A 20,118-nucleotide genomic window follows, 5' to 3' on the forward strand; every position below is an offset into this window, starting at 1 on the left:
TGACAGACTAGGAGGGAGCTCACCTGCTTTTGGCAGATGGATGAGGAGTCATCACAATTATTGTAAGAATCTCGTTCAGGCTCGTATCATTGTACTCCTGAAAATGATGTCCAAGGCGCCAAGGTAAATCAGCATTTATTCATTTATCTGTTATCTGTTTCCTATGAAATCAGTTTATTTTAGTGTATGTACAGACAGATATAAATCACATCTACACAATAATGTGTGGAGCAATGCTTCTGGTTTTAGGCTTTTAAAAAAAATAATCAGATTGTCCAGTTAAAATGAAAACTGAAGCAGACTAATAAATGATTGACTGCTAACCTCCTCATTAAAAAATAACATAGAAGCAGTATGTTGCAATGACAGCTACCATATTCAGTATGAATGCCCCTTTTTCAATTCTTTATGAAATAAAGCTGGTTTATGTTTTGCTCAAACACTGTTTACCTGGTATGAATACTGGGTGTTGATGAGAACAATTTTGACTGACAGCAAGCATCATTGTCTGAGTGATATTTTCTCTTCATGTGCTGTTCACCAGCTGCTTTAGAAATAAACATACCATGGTTGATTGTTTTTAAATGAATGCGTTGAGAGCGGCTTATTGGCTGTAAACACATTAGTATTGAGGAAGATGGTGACACCTTTAAATAAAACGACAAACAAAGGAAATATTTCTAAGTCTGATTATCCAAATACAACCTAACAATAATATTAAATATTTATTTTGTGAATTTATGTGGAGCTGTCTAATCTTGCTGCAGGTGGAGTGACACCCTGGTAAACACTAAGGGCAACAGAACTACACAGAAGAAGGAGGGGAAGGTAAGTGCTGCCAAACAATTCAACATGCTGGTCGTAATGCTTCTCTCTTGGTAAAAGAAGGATCCAGAGACACATCTGATTGTTTTATTACACTCCATGAGTTTCAACACAGTAAAACCTCAAAGCACTCTTATTACCAAGTTAACACGTTATCACAACAATCTTAGGTCATTTACATTTCGCGTTGTGTTATTTCATTTTGCAGAGAACACGTCGAGCTAAATGTGACATATCTGCTCATCCTGTGTTTTTATGAATTCATGACAGAAAAATGTATCAGTTTATTTTGCTGATTGTTTTATTTTTTACAAATACATAATCTTACTACTCAAACAACATCCCTTCTTCAGCAGAATGTGTCAACTGTGTACTTAAAGTGTTGGACTGTATTAACTGTATTAACATGGACACATTTTCCTGGGTGCATGTTTTTGTGAGGTGTGCGTGCATTTAGTTTGATTTATGTCGTCATTAATGGCTGAAAATCAAGTCAGTGCAGTTAAAAGCTGCACAAACCGCTACGTCAGGACTCCTCAGGCCTCTTCTAATTGATTTTTCTGTCCTGTGGTCCAGCCACAGATTAATTGCCTCTGCAGATGGTGAGGTTGCATCTACTAAGACTGGAATAGACTGCCTATATCTGATGGCTCTCCAATGCACAAGTGTGATTAAGTCTAAAGTGTGTGTGTGTGTGTGTGTGTGTGTGTGTGTGTGTGTGTGTGTGTGTGTGTGTGTGTGTGTGTGTGTGTGTGTGTGTGTGTGTGTGTGTGTGTGTGTGTGTGTGTGTGTGTGTGTGTGTGTTTGTCTGTCCATGATCGCAGTGTTGGTCAGATGGTACTTAAGTAAATTAAGAGCTCTTGTCAGGATTAAGAATCTCTCTCCAGCGATCGGATTGTATGTGTCAAAGAGTCCAAGTTAAAGCGGGGGAGAGCATGAGGTGTGATGTTTGACATTTGAATATTTACATCTTAAAAGCTGAAAAACTTACAAAACTTTAACTTTTGTGACCCTCTCTCTCTCTCTCTCTCTCTTTCTCTCTCTCTCTCTCTTTCTCTCCCAGGAACCAGCAGCATTAACAGTACCTGTCAGTAGTGGTAGTAAACCGGCTGGCAGCAGTAAGTCTAAAACCAGCATCAGTTATGGAAGGAGCAACAGCCTGAGCAGCAGAGGCACTGACTCGACTGCAGCTGATAGTAAAGTTGGTGGCAGTTTGAAAAGAGGCAGCCTCAGCCGGCAGGCTAAAGGACGACCGTCCCACCCAAATAGACCAGCTCACCGCCTCAGCAGCAGCCGGAGCTTCTCATCCCTCAACACCACCTGTCTCACTGCTGCTCCATTCATGAGAAGCAGCCGCTCACTCAACAGACTTGACCAAAGATCTACCGGAGATGGTAATTGCATTCATGTTAAATTATGTGCGTTTATTTGCAGTTTTTATACAGAAGTGCATGATTATTTCTCTTCATTTAAATGTGGTGGCTACTTTTAATTATGCTGTGTTTGTTTTTTGTTTAAAGTTGTTAAATTAATAAAGAAAAATGATGATGAATATCACTGAAGAACCTTCTCAGATTGCTTCACATTCAACTGTTTCTTTGCTGCTGTCTCTGCAACAGATTTAAACAATGCAGTTGTGACTTCACAAGTAGGAAAAGGACAAGCCGCTGGGAAGAAATTTTCTGATTCTGGCCGGCTATCGTCCTCTGAGGAGCATCTCAGGTTTGTTGTTTAGCCTTTTTCTAATCATGGGTTCTCATTTCATGAAAGGCCATTATTCTGCTGTATTTCAAATGGATGATAAACATCAACGATTACTGGTTTTATCCATGTGTTCTATTTACATTTTCATTAAAGAAATAAAAAAGACCAGAGTCACGGTGATAATGGTGGGAAAATGAAAACAAGCAGCTCCTCCCTGCCTCCGCAGTCTTCCTCCTCTTTGGTTTCCACCACTGCATGTCATCGTCACTTCAACAAAGGAAAGAAACAGGTATTTCTTAATATTAAGATGTTTTCATGAATACATGTGTTTCAATTTGAATCTTAACACACTGATCGTGCAGTTAAGGATCAATAAACCCAGATGTTTCTCTGCTGGTGTCTGCACAGACAGACACACTCAATATACATAAATGTCTTCATTGTACTGTATAGGGGGTCTAAAATGACTATAATAGTGTAACCTCCCCACAAAGATCAACACCACATTAACCTAAATTATCCAATAAGAAATGGTGCAGTCTGGATTTGTAAAGGTGTGCGCAGGGATCTATCATGGGTCTTGTGTAATTCGCCATTTATTGAAAGAATATCATTTCTTTTGTGCATAATCATTAAGATGTGTTGCTGATTCTGCTCCTTTAGCCAATGAGAAAGTACAAAATATCACACAGCAAGATTTATTGCATGTAGCATATTTTTATTTCACTTCACACTGTAAATAATATAATTTTAACTGCAAATGAAAACACCAGAGATAAAACAGACATCATTTCAGATATCTGACACCAAATTTGTGTTCATAGGTTCAACAACAATCCACAACTTTTTTTAAAAAATCCAATTGTTGTAAAATGAAGACAATTTTGTAGATTTGTGTGAAATAAATATGAGCGAAGCAGCAGTAACTTTTAAGCTCCTTGAAAAATGCAGTGGGAAACAATTAGGAACCAGTTTTTATCTCTCTAGTGTTATCTCTGTTTCTGGATGCAAAAGAAATCCTCGCATCATAATTCCTGCAATTTGCTTGCTGCTCCAATGTTGTTTTTGTGTATACCTGTAATAATCTTTTATCTACTCATGTCTAAATAAACATGTCATTTTTCTGAAAACAGCTTAAAACATGTATTTACACCAATAACCCTAAAAGTATAAATCTGAAAAGGTTCTTTCAGAGACCATTTTTAAAAGTTTGTGGAAAGTTAGGGTGGGTTTCCAGTCGTTGAGGGTAAATCAAAATAATCAATCAGTTTCGATAAACTCATGCTGGTGACAAAGAATATGACTGGAAACCTGCATATATAACCTACACATTCACCTTTCCCCAGAAGGTGTGTTAGTAGTAGATCAGTGGCATGTCTCCAGCTTTGTTTTTTTAGTTTTTTTTTTTATCCTTTCTTCCATTTAGTAAAAATTTGATTAAAAGTATTAGTTGTAATGTTGTGCAGAATTGATTTATATATGATGTTGTGAGGAAGCCAGATGGTAAACTAGAGTATTTTGGAAACTTTCCTGTTTGCCGGCCCTGCCAAAAATGTTTTTAATTAAGTCTCTGCAAAGGCAATTAAAGCTATGAGGGTTAAATTAAAGAGCACAATTAAAAGGTCATCTCACTTTGGGTCTCAAGGTTTATATTTTAGTTTAGCTCAGGATTAGCTGAAGGAATCTGTATATCTTTTATAATACTGGTGAACAATATTTGTGTTTGCACAGACCAGAGACGGGGTGTACACGCTATCTGGGATGAGACGCAACTGGGTCCAAGTAGTGTTGAAGAATGCGCGGCCCAGTCCTCCACACAACGTCACAAGGTAGACTTTATTTTATTTATTAATGTCCTGCAATTTTAGTGTCAATATATGTTATATATTCCACTGTTCCCAGATCTCATGGAATCTGCCATCGGGACTGATTTTATGGAGGGTTTACATCACAAAGTATCTTCTTACTAGCCAGCGGTTGTTAGTGGATTTAACATGACAAAATGCATTTTATACAAAGATGTGTCTGTATTTGTCACAGCTCCCTTTCAGACCAGAGGACAGAGCAGTTACAAGAGCACAGAGGTGTTGACTGGACAGAGGATTCACATCAACAGCAGCAAGAACAGGAGACCAAACTGGAAACTGATGGAAAGTCTTCATCTTCTCTTCTCTCTGTCTCGTCTTCTGCCTCCTCTGCTCCATCGCCGACCAATCCTCTGAAGCAGGAGGAGGAGGGCCAAGGTACTCAGTCAAAAGAGAGAAATGAGAAACAGTCATTTTAAAGTAACTGCTTCGAAAAGGAAATATCCGACGGTAAAATTGATGTAGATGCCTGCGTTGCATATTTTGATTTATGATATTAATCTTCTCGTACTTTGAAATGATCATTATTATCGGTTACATCACATTCAGTCAGTGAATGGATATAATGCTGACTGACATACTCATGTTTTTTTCTGTATACTTGCAACAACATGCTGCAATTATTAATTTGCTCCTTAGACATAATCATATACAATATATTCTTTTGTTAGAAATCATTTTAACTAATTTTATCTCTGTGTATGGTTCTCTGTGCAACTGGTGTGACCATTGAATCATGTGTTGAAGGATCCCAAAGTGACAGCTGTCCCTCCACAGCGGTGCTGTCAAATGATGAGTGTTTTGATGAACATTCAAACACACAAAGTGCAATTCAGCAGATTTGGCAGCAAGTTGAGACAGCACCGCAGAGGCAAGACCGACAGGTACCAATAAACGGCGGCTGTGATTGCTCTAAAGACAAGGAAACACTGCCATGTGAGCAGCAAACTGGTCAACTCCTCAAAGAGGTGAGATAATAATTTTAAAAACACACATTGTATTTTCTGCCATATCAAACTGATAAGGTGTCACAAACAGGAAATAACAAACAAACTGATTCTTGTAAGATTCTATGAGAAGTGCATAAATGCTTGATTAAAACATGTCTACTGAATGAAAAAAATACATGTTTTGCGTGACAGCTTGTTGCCATTTGTCCACAGCTCCAAGAAATACAGCGGGAACTGTCTCAACTCCAGCAGTTAAACAGGAACTTGCAGGATGAGCTACGACAAGAGAGAGAGAGTCGTTCAAGGGAGAGGCTTTTTACAAAGGTAAACAAGGCACTCAAAACCATATATATATATATATATGTGTGTCAATAAATATATATTTAAACTTACATTAGTGGCACAGTTAGCAGGTTGCATGTAAGTCTATTAAGTCTATTGTAAAACAACGCTTACCGACCAATATGTACATTTAAAACATTATTGATGGAATTGTTTCTGCTAACTACATTGGTCAAAAGTAGGTTCCTTCTTAAAGCATTTTCATTGTCAGTGATGAGCAACCAAATCCTCCCTCTTTGTGCAAAAATGTGTTCTGAAGATCAGCTGCAAACTAATACCAGTCTGAGATAGCTAAAACATCTGGTTATCTTCCAAGTTACATACAACTTTTTAAAATGATTTTAACTTTGTTGTCTCGCAGAATGGCACCAGCTCATCTTCAGAACAAACTGCGGCTTTCCAGCAGCTGCAGAAGATAAACCACGACCTCCGTTTTGAGCTGGAGGCACAAAAGAGGAGTCAGGAGGAAGCCAGAGAGGCTGAACTACGACGAAGAGTAGATCTCTTGGCTCAACAAGCACAGCTGTTGGTCACAGGTGATGCCACAGCGCTTGCACAAGCCCATCTAGAGCAGGATCGGCGGTGCTTTCAGGAGCAGCAGGTGGAGTGGGAGCAGGGTTTGGCCTCCTTGAAGTCCCAGCTGAACATCAGTGAGGAGCAGAGGAGGGAGACTGAGTCCCGCTTGACACAGCTGCAGCAGGAGTTACAGAGTCTCCACAGTCTCCAGCAGGAGGCTGAACAGCTGCGAAAACAAGTCCAAGAGGTGACAACTCAGCTTCAATCATATGAGGACGCACAGGCTCAGAAAGAGGCTCGACTGCAGAATCACCTGATGCTCCTACAAGCAAGTCAGGAGAGAGAACGAAGGAGCTTGACTGCAAGCCTGGCGCAGGCCGAGCGACACTCGCAAGACCTTCAGGAGAGACTGGACGGGGCTGAGCTGCAGGTGGAAAGCTTTAATAAGAGTCAGACACTCACCAGAGAAATCGAGGAGGCACAACAACAGCTCCAAGAGGAGATGACGTGTACAGTATCTGCTGTGCAGCAGCTCCAAGAGGAAAGAGAGCAGCTGGACCATCGCTGCACGGAGCTGCAGAACCAATTATCAGAGGCGGACAAGGAGGCGAGCAGGTTGCAGGACCGCTTGAGAACAGAGGAAACACACTTCTACAATCTGGAGCACTCGTATGAGAGAGTTTGTGAGGAACTGCAGGTGGCATCAGGAAAGGTGCAGCAAAGGGAGGCCGAAATGCAGGATATACGAGAAGGCTACGAGAACCTGCTGGACAGGAAGGAGCAGGAGCTCAGTGAAGTGTTGTTGAAGATGGAAGTGTTGGGTAACAGCTTGGAGGAGACGGAGGTGAAACTGAATGAAGTGCTGAAGGTTTGCACCTGCGCCTCTTCTCAGCTGAAGGATGAGTCTTTAGAGTCTCTGCAGCACAACGAGAGAGGACAAGAAACAAATGAAAGCAGTCCAAAGGAAATGGACAGATGTCAGATGTCTAACAGCTCAAATGCTGAAGATGTCATTCAGGTATATAGCAACGGTTCTCACGAACATGGGAGAACCCGCTCTCGATCAATTGACGCATCATACCAGTACATTGTGACAGCAGGAGACAACCCAGAAAGGTTTCTGTCTGTGATCCAGTTACTTGAAAGAAAGCTGTATGTAACAGAGGAGAAACTAAAGGACATCACGCAAAGACTGGAGGAACATCAGACTCACATCAGCTGCCAGGACCCTCACCTCTGCTCCCAGCTCACTCAGAGCCGAGCGACCACCCAGCACCTCAGCCTGCTGCTTCACAGTCAGGCCAAGCAGAGCCAGCGCTTCGCCCTGGAGACCGAGAACCGCTGCAGGATGCTGGTTGGCAGGTTTCAGGTAGCTCTGAACATTGTACAAGCCAGCAGAGAGAGGCTTCAAGCCACTCCCATTGATATTCAAGACTTTGAGAAACAACTGGCCACCGTAGTGGCCTGCCTTCAGCAAGGAGAGAAAGATGCAGAGAAACAGAAGCATGAATCATACAATGCCAGCAAAGGGGAGGACAAGATCCTCAACAATGAGAAGTTAGCTGGAGCTGAGAGTGAAACTTGTGCTGAAAGTAAGATCACTAATACACAGTCCTCAGAGGATGATGTGGGAAGTGTCTGGAAGTGTTTAATGAGGGAACAATTTGTGGTCGAAAAAATGGTGTCTGTCCTTCAGGGCCAAAATGATATTTATCAGCTCTCCTTATCATCAAGAAAGGACGAGGGTGATGTAGCTCACAGGTACAAAAACATAATCTCCCAGAGAATAACCCTGAAAACAGAAGAAAGGACGCAGAGTGGGAGAACAGGCTGTGACGAGCCTTTAGAGAGTGCCATCGGTAGAGCCTGTGCTGAAGCAGAGCTCGTTTATGCTTCCTTGAAATTTCAGCAGCAACATGAGAGCGTGATTCAAGTAAATAACGAAGAGGTGGACCATCAAAGGACAGGTCTAGCTGATATTAATCCCCCAGAGTTGGCTCCGTATGAGGAACGAGACGGCGGTAGAGGTTTAGAAGAGATTACGGACCAAACTGATGACAAAAAGGCTGAGGCAGAGAAGGAACCAGACTGGTTAGACAGACTTGTATCCCGGCTGCAACGAAGGGCTAAATTCTTACACCAACTCTGCCAGGAAACCTCAGATGACAGCAGCCAAACCAGTGAGTGTAGCACAGACCATAAAAAGGCTTCTGCAGTTGACTTAAATTATCTACAGGAGCAGGCAAAGTTAATTTATCTATCAGACAGGCTGTACCTGGATTTAGAGTCTCAGCAAAGCGAGGCATTACAGAACAAACTTCAAGCTCAAGAGAAGGACATCAATTTCACGGATGAGCAAGAGGCTTTTAATCACACCTTATGTCAGCTTCAGAAGGACAACAGCACGCTGAGAGAAGAACTGGAGCAGGCTGAGAAAAAGTTATCATCTGTAGGAACCGGGAACAAGAGACTCCTGGAAGACATACAGAAAATTGAGGACTTTCATGACGCACGGATGCAAAAACTGGAAACAGGGTTTCAGGAGAAGATAATCGAACTGCAGCAGATTCACGAAGAGGAGATGAAGCACTTACATGGTTACTACACCAAGTCTTATGTTTCCAAAGATAGACAGACCAAATCCTGTGCAGCGGCACCTCCTTTCACAGAAGGCACCTTTTCTCTACTAGACCAGACTGTGACGGAGAGACAGGAGGGCTTTGGAGGTGATGCCCAGACTATGAGAGAGACTCACCAGAAAGACCTGGGAAAACTTCAGGTAACAAAGACTTTGTCTTTTATGAAATATTTTCACTAATTATTGATTTTAAGACAATAGTTTAAAAAACATTTTACCACTTGAATTTCTCCACTGATTATCATCATCTTTCAGAAAACATTCGGTTTCTGAATGAGTCATTTATGGGTGGTTTTATGTAATACCTGCTTTCTTCACTTCAATTTGACTAATTTGAAATCTTAATTTCATTTGATTCCTTCAGTTTTAGCTGTTCAAGATTATTACAGTGAAAAAAAGTTCCCTCAGAAAAACATACTGATGAGCAGCACTGAGCAGTATTTAAGTGGAGAGTTATCATGTACATTAGCTTGTCTTTGTTGCACCTCTTTTTAAAAATGGATTTAATGTGATTGATTATTTAACTTTAATCAATCACTGCTAACAAACTGCTGTTTCAGTATGAAATAAAAAGTACACACAAGCAAATAATAATATATAGTATGCATTCCTTTTCTATTTATATACATCGCACTATATCAACAGAGAACCATTTCTAAACGTCTTTACAGGCATCCTGTGATCGGGGGCTCAGTGCAATGGAGAAACTACACAGGAAGCTGATAGAAGATCTACGTGAGCAGCATCAGGAGGAGGTGTCTGATCTTCTGAAGGAGAAAGAGCAGCTCCTGCAGGAGGAGACAGCTGCCACAGTGGCAGGTAAATGTTTCCCTGCAAGAAACTCTAAATATATAAAAGCACTGTGATGAAGAGAAATGAAATTTTACTGTTATAAGCTTTTCTTTGTTTTGGATTGGGACATTCATGGAGAATTGGGACAGTTGCATTATTTGTATGAATCTTAAGTCACAATTATGTTTTTGCAATTTTATGAGTGATTTTACCAGGAGAAGTACAAATTACGAATTTGTCCAATCCTGAAAAGTCGATTGTAATTGCAAATTTACTGTATTTTTCACAGCCATCGTAGCGATGCGGAGAGCACATAAACAGGAGCTGGATAAAAGCAGACAGTCTCAGCGCATCAGGGAGAACGCTGACATCACACAACTCCACAACGAATATGAGTGAGTGACTAATGCTGCTCTCAAAATGTTTTTTTTTTTTTTCACTCTTAGACTGAAGCTGCTTGTCTTATTATTTTACTGCAGCATTTATTGCAGGTCTGTTGGATTGAATTTTACTGTGATGTGCAGTTCTGTGTATTCAGTGTTTCTGGTATGAATCTGGAGTTTCTTTTTCTCTCGAATTTACAATTCCTTCACATTAAGAGTCACAGTTTGTCACGTAGAAAATAAAAAGGGAAAAGCTAATGACAGGTTGACTTCGTGTTTTAAATTGAGAATACAATCAACCCACGTGTGGAGCAGAATTACTTCACTGACCACAAGGTGCCTGTAGGTCTCTGGCTCTTCAGATAAACCTAAGCCGTTAGTCTACATTCAGGATTCCAGTCAGGATCAAGACCTCAGTTAGTGTTGTTTAGATAAAACGTTTGCAGCGTCTTGTCCGTCATAAACCCCACTTATCTCATTCTGAGAACCAATGAGGTGAACTGGCTGCACGTGTGTTAGTTCAGGTTGTGTCCGAATTCCTGATACCTTCAGAGAGTGAAGTGGACCCTGATGTGCATCTAATCATAAGAGCAGATTCTGAATTAAAGTAACATGTAATGGAAATAAATTACAATAATGATAATAATGGAAATGACTCATAGATTTTTTTCAAGGCACCCTGGGCACGGACATCTTGTAATATACCTGCCCAGATGTTTTTCACTCAATTCTTTGTTAGCAAGAGATTTGTTTGGGAAAATGTTCACAGTATTTCCTTAGCCTCAAAATTGGCAGAAATGTTTCCATAAAATAAAAATGTATCAACTAGCCATTGGTTCTGTGATGGGGAACTATCCCCCCCAGCCCCCCGAGTTTCTCATAATAGCTTTGTTACTTTCTAGAGCATACTAATTGAATATCTCTCACTTCCTCCTAATACAATTTATCTGTTCATTACTGTACAACATCGTCTGTGCTTTGTCATCACAGGAAGCAGATCCAATTATTGGATAAGGAGCTCGAAGTGTTGTCGGTCCAGCACACTGAGAAATGCCTGGAAAACTCTCAGCTGAGCCAGGAGCTGCAGGATGAGAGAAAATCAATGATGCAGTACCAAAAAGAAAACCAGCAGCTCAAGAAGAAACAGGTAGAAACATTTTCTTTTCACTCACATCTCGGTAGAGCAAACAGCGTGTAATAATTTGCAAAGCCACTCATAATATTTATTATCACATCTTCTCTATCTGTTTATGTCTTCCCATGTCATCCTTTAAGAGAGAGTCAGATGAAATGACTCAGCTACATTTCTCACTAAATAGAAAGCAATCACATGGGGCCCCTCAAGTAAACAACTTCTACGAGATGGAGGTGAGTGTCTATAAAACAGAGAGTACGGGCCAAGTGAAAAGTCTGCTTCTGTATTTTTTATGCCAATTACATATCATTTGAAAGCACAACACGTCCTACAATTGAAACAGTGTAAACCGTTTTAAGATACCACACCTGCAATAATAGCAGAACTAGTTCTTTACCGTGTAGTTGTGCTTTCACAGCATTTTGTTACTTTTTCTTTCATCTATGGGGGGAGACATATTTGTTGAATCACGGTGTGCTGCTGAACTCTGGTTACACTGTGACCAACAAAATACCAGGGAGCTTGTAGTATGTTTCAGTAAAAAACAAGGTGAATGTAAAGAAGTTAACCTTTATCTTTGTCCCACATCATAAACTCTCCTGAATGTCTAAATTTGTTAGAGTTATAGTCCATTTTATGTTTGTTTTTTTTTTTTTTTTATGTATATGTGTGTGCTACTTTATCATACTATATTGATGCTGATGTATTTTTATCATGTTACAGGTGATTCTGCGAGCGAGGGAGGCAGAAATGCAGTTTCTCCGACAAGAGGCTCGTTCTCTCAGAGAAGAGTTGAAGATAGCACGAATGGTACAAAAATCTCTTCAAACCTCTAGGAAATTTATCTGGATTTCAACAGGAAATTGTAGATTTGATTGAAAAACAGGATTTTGCATTTACTAAAATTAAGGGACAAATTTCAGAAAACATAGAAATGTAAATATTTAACTAAAGACTAAGGCAAAATAACACGTGTGTGTGTGTGTGTGTGTGTGTGTGTGTGTGTGTGTGTGTGTGTGTGTGTGTGTGTGTGTGTGTGTGTGTGTGTGTGTGTGTGTGTGTGTGTGTGTGTGTGTGTGTGTGTGTGTGTGTGTGTTGTAGGACAAAATCTACGCCCAGAATAAGCTGCAGGCCCTCTATAAAAACAACCAGCAGTCTCCTCATCAACATGTCAACACACTTGAAGAAGATTTGAAGTTCGCTATGTGGAGCAGAGACACTTTGGGACAGAGCCTCGGTGAGACACTTTTTACTTCATGAAATGTAATGATTATTTATACACAAACATCCAACCAGGGAACATTCAATCAGATAGTCAATGATTGCTGCCTAATTTAATGTAAATTCTGATGTCATTTATCAGCACATAGTTAGAGGTTGAGAGTGTTCTTCATTCCCTCTTCCTCCATCCCTGCTCTTTCTACTCTCTTCTTTTCTCAGAGGACACCGTGACAAAAACACAGACTTTTCCAAAGAAAAGATCCCTCATGCATCAGACAAGACCCGTTAGATCAAAGGTAAACCAGCACGTCTTGAATCAGTTTTCATTTTTACCTATTCCAGTGCTTAAAAGTCTCCATATTGAAAGGCTTTGAAAAGTGTGTCTGAACCTGTTTGGCCAAATGTATTCTGACTGGTTAGAAAATCATGATCTCATGTGTTGATTACAATGTTCCCTTTACTGTGTAAAAAACCACTTTAAAACCTTTGATTTGTACCAACTACAGTTTGGGATTTTTACTCTCTTTCCACTCTTTCATTTATCTCTCATTTTTCTCTTCTTCTTTGTATGTGTCTTTAACCTCCAGAGTTTAAAAGAGGGTCTGTCTGTCCAAGAAAGAAGGCAGTTGTTTGAGTCGGTCTGATCCACAGAAGATGAGCTGCAGCTGTTCAAAGACATGTGTTTCTGTCTGTTAAGTGTAACCTTTGTTGTTGCACGGTATTTATTATATAACTTTTGTACTGTGTAAAAAGCTGATTTGTTGCTGTGTGGAAAAGAGCAGTCAAGATTTGAAGCATCAGAAAACCACTAGAGGGAGCAACAATCACAGGCTTTTCTAGACAACATTATTCTAGTTAAACATAAAATATAAACAGACTAATCATAGTGAAATTATATTCATATTTCGGTTTATAGTTCTGTACATTGCACAGTGATTTTGTAATTTATAGACGTACTGCTTGTGTTTCCATTAAAATTTTACTCGACATGTTGCTGTTCTCTAAGTTATTTACATTTTGTTCCACTAGATGCAGCATAATACAACATTTACTCTCCCTGCAGAGGTGAAACAGGAGATGTGACTGTAAGTTTCTAAACCATAAAATCTGTTCAAAGCAAATATGAAGCCGTTCCCCCGACAAAAATATTTGAGACAAATAAAAAAGAGTGGCCAATTTAATATACGTCACTATTTTCATTAATACAATATATTAGGTAAAAAGCAAAGGCAAAATTTATTTGTAAAACACCTTTCGTACCTCCAGGTAACACGACGTGCTTTACAGACTCCAGAGGAAACAAGCGAGGAAAACAATAAAAGCAGTCACCATCAAAAGCACACTGCCACAACACAGAGATGTCAACAAAAAGCTGCTGAACAGAAACATTTTGAATTTAGATTGAAAGCTGTCTCAATTCTCAGCTCTACTGGCAGCCTAATGAATATTTTTTTATTTATTTGGCAGCCTTTGCATAAGATAAGAAAGTTTGTTCCATTCTTTAAACACTCATATTACTGTTACGAGTTTAACTACCTGCATTTCATTATCATGATTTTGCTACAATTCACAGAGAAATGCTTCACGTGCTTCAATCGAAGAATTAAAAAAATCGCATAAGCACCAAGAGAGCACCAGAAAACATTGTTTATTTCTTCTTTATCTACTTGTCTGATCTTATCTGACTGACAGAGCGTCCATAAATGACATGTGTCTGTGATGCTGAACGCTACTGTAATGATGAGCAGAACCTGCTGTAATGTACACGTTAACAACACGTTATCATCTATTTTCAGGTGTAGTTGTACTAAAAGAAGAGGAGCTAAACTAAACTAAACATTTCTTATCATTTTCATTCAATATGTACATTATTTAACCAAAGAATCAACTAATCTCACCTCAAATCTGCTGAGACCCAATACAGGATAAAGATATAGATAATGCATGGATGAATGGAGCAGCTAATCCTTTGATTGATAAACTATCAGAAAACAGTGAACCAAATTCAAATCATGCTTTGTCTAAAAAGCAGTGGAATATCACAGAAGACTGTCAAACATTTACAAGCTGTAACCACATAATTGTGCAATTTTTATACAAAAAAAAAAATGTATTTAATGTGTATTAAATGTGTATTTAATGCTGGAAGTTGGAGGTTTTAGCAAATTGCAAGCTCTACTCGCACAGTTCTGCTGGTTAATGGTAAAGAAAAAGCACAGGAACTATATGATACTTTAGATAAAGCAAGGAGGAGAGGCAGAACAAAATACACATTAATGCTGACGGGTTGATGAAACACAGGAGTCCAAGAGCTGGTGGGAAAATCATAAAGGCAGGAATGAACCAAACATAAGAGAGGAGTAATTTCAACATAAAACAGGAACCCAACAAATGTAAAGGCAGAACCATGACATGTAAATTATTATTATTATTATTATTATTATTATTATTATTATTATATATAATGATTGAATAGTTGCCCACTAATCATCTCTCCATCCTAATTGATTAATTGAAGGATGTTCAAGTTAAAATCACCAGTTTCTCTCTCATATCAAGTATCCATTGGCATCTTACTGACATAACATAGACCTTAAACAGAAAACAATTAGTTGTCAGTCAGTTCTCAGCTTGTAAAAGATGACCTTAGCTGACTTCACAGGATATCGGCTTCCGAGGGAACATGTCCCTTGAGGAGAAATGACACAAAAAGAACAAGTCAACAGGTGCTTGTTGGCATCAGACCACCGAGCATACAGAGTGTGGAGATATGGATCAGGTAGTTTGAACAAAAGCAAAGCTGACATGCTGCCTCGTTATAAAATCCTGAACAAAAACCTCTGGCTGTGTCGCTCACAGTGTGTGTCGCTCACAGTATGTGTTGCTGCGTGTTTTCAGGAAAGACATATCCCAAACATTTTACAATCACCTCTGGAAATCTGTTTTATTTATACGATGACTTCACGCTGTCTTTTTAAGAATCGTGGTGATAAGTAAAACTCATCACATTACTCAAAGATATGTTACAACCTGCCTCAGATAACTCTTAAAACATAATCTGTTTAAACCTTTGATTATCTTGAGTGTTTTAAGAAGAGCTTTTATGAGTGTTTTCGTATCTCTAAGTCTTCCAACTTTGTTCTGTAGAAATACAGTAATATCTCCAGAGATCTGGTAACTGTGTACATTATAAATCCCAGCTCTGAGTGTCTGTGCGGAGGACCTGTCTCGGTGTGGCTCTGTTCCTTGGAGTCACATTCCTAAAGAGGAACATCAGAGCTCATTAAAACCCAACACTCCTCTTTCCTTCCCTGCGACTCTAAACTCCAGTCATGTGAGATGACACTTTGAGCAAAGCTGATGCTTAATGTTGTCCATCATGGGTAGATAGTAATGGTGCACCTGTGTTCACTTTTGTGAGCTGCTGTGTTTTGGTGTATCACAGCTGAAACAACATGAACACCTTTTCTGCACTCGTTCTTTGAAAATCAACATGTTTTTTTCACATCAGGTATGATTGAACATAAACATAAACATAAAGAACATAAACCTGTACTCTGCAATCAGAGCAACATGGTGCATCACCCAAAGATTTAGTTTGAAATGTGTGTGTGTGTGTTTGTGCACACCTGCGTGGTTTGTTCTGTGTCGAATTGCCCCACAAACTCACCAGGTCCTCATGACTGATCAGCGGCTGATGTAGAAACACCAGCACACAGGTGCACCTGCTCAGGCTGTAAAAATAAGTGGCCCATTTAGTCATGCAAAGATCAATTACTGCATCCAGCACAGAGGCTGCTCTGATCTGCGAGCGCAGCCTGCGTCCCCCTACAACTATACAATTGTGTTTACACTGCAGCTGACAGACACTTTGATTATTTGTTTCTTTACATGTGACACAAGTCTGTGTTTTCAAATGAGCAAAGAGCTGCATGAACTTTTTTTTATCCAATTTCATTTGAACTACAGTGTTATAAAATCCTGTCCAGAGGCGTGTGACCTACATGCAACTTGTTTGCTCAAACTCAAATTTATCAGTGTTTCCATGACAATGGATAAAATCCTACATCGTTCACCTGAGACAAATATAAATTTGGCACCAACCAGTTTGGCAATACCAGCCTCGGCATGGAGGACGACGAGGCTGATTGGTGTTTGGGGAAGTATTGTGATACAGTCAACTCGTGTATGTGCAGTGAGTGAAAGGAGCCAGGAACAAACAAAAACTGATGTGAAGATAGAAACAATATTTCTATTGAATTTGGACACTTAAAAAGCCATAAACAGTGATCCGACATAAAAACATTTATATCATGCAACCCACATGGTTAATAACACTGAAGATATTATCTGTTGTGAGACTTTTCAACAAACCCGGACCATGACGCTAAACTTTTCATTTGGATTATTTTAATAAAAATTGTCCACACTCACTATTCACTAGTATGAGGTAGAATTAAAAAAAAAAAAAAGGTAAAATATATATATATTTTTTTTACTGAGAGACCTGGATTGAAGCTCCACTCCTTACACAGTGACTACTTTTATTATGATGAGGCTGGATGTTCATTAGGCTGATCTGGAGCATATTCACTAACTGGAGCAGGAAGGTTAGTGAATAGCTCCTTAAAAAAAGTCCTGTGTCTTGTTCTGTACAGGATTTCTCGTGTTGGGTGGGAGCACAACGCCTCTCCTCCCCACTCACCGGTTGAGTCGGCTGCCAACTGAGACTTTCTACAGCATCTCTTCCTTTGTGTTTGTTCTTTCTCTTCCTTGTGATCACTGCTGTACAAAACACGCCTGCAACCATTTTGGCGGAAGGCTTTTTCAGTGACGTTAGCTTTATTCCTAAATTGGAACTTTTTCTGCTATTTTTTGTATCAAGCTAAAAAAAAAAGAGTATCAGTCATCGGGCCCCTGTAATTTAGGAGAATGCTACAAGTTATCCTGGTAGCACAAGATGATACTTTGGATACAGCAAGTAAATACTGGGTTAATCCCTTAGCTGTTACAGAGGCAATAACCTAGAATTATCATTGTTATAACAACGACACTATTGGTGGTAAATTGTAACAGGGTAATAATGGGGCATTGATATGAGTGCAATAATACAAAAAACATTTAGAGGTAATAATATAAGTTATAACCCTACAATTTCCTAACAATAATAGGTTATATCAAACAGTAATATAAAGTGTCATCATTACCAAGATACTGCACTATGAGGTCCTTCACTCTGGAGAGTTACCTGTTTATTTCCTCTCTTTATGTTGCAGCTGAAATTATACTACTACAGCACAAACATTAGCTAATAAGGAGGTAAATGTGCATAAAGTAACAACCCAAGAGTTCATTTTAAAACTTAGCAGTAGATTATTATATAGAGATAACAGGAGTGAACTGAAGAAGCACATAGCAAGTGAGCATTAACAGCAGGAGTACTGGTGCGACTGACTGAAACAGACGGCTACACAGTTGTATAATTGGAGTACCTGCCATGCTGCTGATCCTGAGTGTCCTGCCAGAACCTGTTACTCTCCTATCTGACTGAGCTTTGAGTAAACATCCTGTGCTCTTGCTGGTGTCTTCTGTACCACACAGGGATAACCACAACATGACGTTACACTTGAAATGAATCGGATGTGTGCTGATGATCTGAAAGGTGATCGAGTGTGACCCAATGCTGCAGCTCGTAGCTCGAGCCTGGCCCACTTTGTCCTGCCGCAGTGAGGGGGCCTTTAAATAACTCGCTGGGTAAGAGGTATCGGCCGGGCTCTGGGCTCGCTCTGTCCCGATAGCACACTTCACATTCCCATCTGGTCTGCCATCCCCTAACTGAACCCGTAACCCATTTACAGACCTGACATCATAGTAAGAGTTTACATGTACAGTTACAACAGAAGCACACGCGCACACCAAGAAACATTTTTGTCAAACAAAAGGTGACATCGTGAAAAAAAAAAAGTTAGGTGTTACATTTAGTACAGCTTCTTTTAAAGATTCCTCTCAATGAAAATCTGCTCTTTCTTCTTTGCAGTTTGAGTTCCTCTTTTTATGAAAAAAAACAAAAACCTTTTAAAAGGTCATTTCTAATAAATATGACAATTTGGATCTACATCAAATATCTATGGTCACCTTTAGTTGGGATTTATTACAGACCTAACATTAATATTGTTATTTATTATTTTGTTATCGTACATGCATTGTCTGACATAAAAGTGTAAGCCTTGATTCCAAAAATACATTAAGATACATTACACTTACTGCCGTAGGAAACACAGATCCAGCAGGACTAATGCTCACATAGGTCAAATATTATTTCCTATTATATTTAGAGAACTGTTACTGAGACCACCCCGGCTTAACTTCCTTGGAGCCCGTCACATTGGCGTGTCACGCACACCTTCCACCCGTCTCTCTGCTCTGTGATGACCACCGGTGAGTCTGTGAACTACTAATACTGCTTTTGTCTTGTGAAACTCAAGAATTTTAGATTCCTGGGTAGAGCGGTGGTGGCATGTTTTTAAAAAAAACAAAAACTAGGTGTGTTGATGCATACATATGCGGATACATACAATGAGTGTTTGGGAATGATTTGTGGTTGCATAGAAGTATTGACTGGTACTTTCAGTCTGTCTGTCCTACGAATTTGTCCAGATTTACACTTTTTTTGAGATCCACACTAAATTGCTCTGATGGCGATGATGGTGGTCAGTACATCCAATTCTTTGATCGAAACTAAAATATCTCGACAACTGTCACTAGGATTACCATGAAATTTGATGGCTATATTCGTGCTGTCCTGTGGATGACTTCTAGTGACTTCAGTGATCCTCTGACAATTCCTTTAGTAACACCATCAGGTCAACATCACTGGTCAAAGCATGTGACATATGGACAACACAACATGGTCACACATACTATGCATCAATGAAAATTCTGAACACAGCTATTCATGCTCTGGAAAGGTGATAAAGTGCTATACAAGTACAGACCATTTACCAGTTACCATTTAATCTAATGATCTTGGTGATCCATCATTTTTAAATTTGTGACACCATCGTCTCAAAGTTTCAGTTTGTCCAATACTTTGATTTACAACTAAATACCTTCAAACCTAATGACATTACTTTGAGTGTTAAGTAATTAATAACAGTGTGATGACTATTTCACCAGAATATTACACCAGCTGAACATTAGTTTTTTTTCTCATTTTGACTTTGTTTGCATGCTGAGGGGTAATTTAGCTCAAAAGCAGTACTGTACTTGAGTAGCCTTACAGTACAGCTTGTCTGTAGACTCCTGCTTTCAAAATCTTCACCTTGGTGTTGCGAAATACAAGAAGGTCCCCAATTTCCTGCTTCGCCCAGGGATGCACACACGTATCAGGCAAATGAGAAAGAAACTGCCTACATGGGCTTTTAAAAAAAAAAAAAAATGGCATGCTCAAGAGAAGCGGCTCTGCTTTCTGAATGAGTCAAAATGGAGACCACACCACCCACTCTGTGATCTGACGGTTTTAGTTAGAAAAAAAGACGACATTATTGAGTTGGATAATGAATTAGAAGTGTGACATGTACTTCCACAGCATTCCAGACAAGACAGAAAAAGAAAATGAGTGTGGTAATAAATATTAATTGAACTCATTCAGCAGCAGCTTTGTCCATTCTTTAAAGCAATACTATCACAGAATACTGAATAAGAAATAATCCGTTGTCAAAAAATAAGAAGAACCCAAACAGATCAG

The 20,118-nt window shown here is 39.4% G+C and overlaps 1 protein-coding gene and 1 long non-coding RNA gene across 2 annotated transcripts; both read left to right on the forward strand.

Annotated features, from left to right (window-relative positions):
- Window positions 1-106: 106 nt before the first annotated feature.
- On the forward strand, window positions 107-12,305 carry LOC138627733 (early endosome antigen 1; the record flags this gene model as incomplete). The annotated part of the gene is made up of 15 exons (XM_069710279.1): window positions 107-123; window positions 768-828; window positions 1,889-2,219; window positions 2,445-2,547; window positions 4,266-4,358; window positions 4,570-4,772; window positions 5,115-5,362; window positions 5,558-5,668; window positions 6,048-7,105; window positions 7,136-8,981; window positions 9,512-9,659; window positions 9,922-10,027; window positions 11,006-11,162; window positions 11,874-11,960; window positions 12,252-12,305. Coding segments are annotated over exons 1-15 (4,623 nt in total), but the record flags the coding sequence as incomplete, so codon positions are not given.
- Window positions 12,306-12,340: 35 nt separating this feature from the next.
- LOC138627720 (uncharacterized) lies at window positions 12,341-13,037 on the forward strand. Its single transcript, XR_011311409.1, has 3 exons — window positions 12,341-12,387; window positions 12,591-12,667; window positions 12,959-13,037. It is a non-coding gene; the product is annotated as an uncharacterized lncRNA (long non-coding RNA).
- The last annotated feature ends 7,081 nt before the right edge of the window (window positions 13,038-20,118 follow it).

Source organism: Brachyistius frenatus, unplaced genomic scaffold, assembly GCF_029030835.1.
Source record: "Brachyistius frenatus isolate BFR_SWC_R1_liver_20210118 unplaced genomic scaffold, ASM2903083v1 Contig_90, whole genome shotgun sequence".
Classification (NCBI taxonomy): Eukaryota; Metazoa; Chordata; class Actinopteri; family Embiotocidae; genus Brachyistius; species Brachyistius frenatus.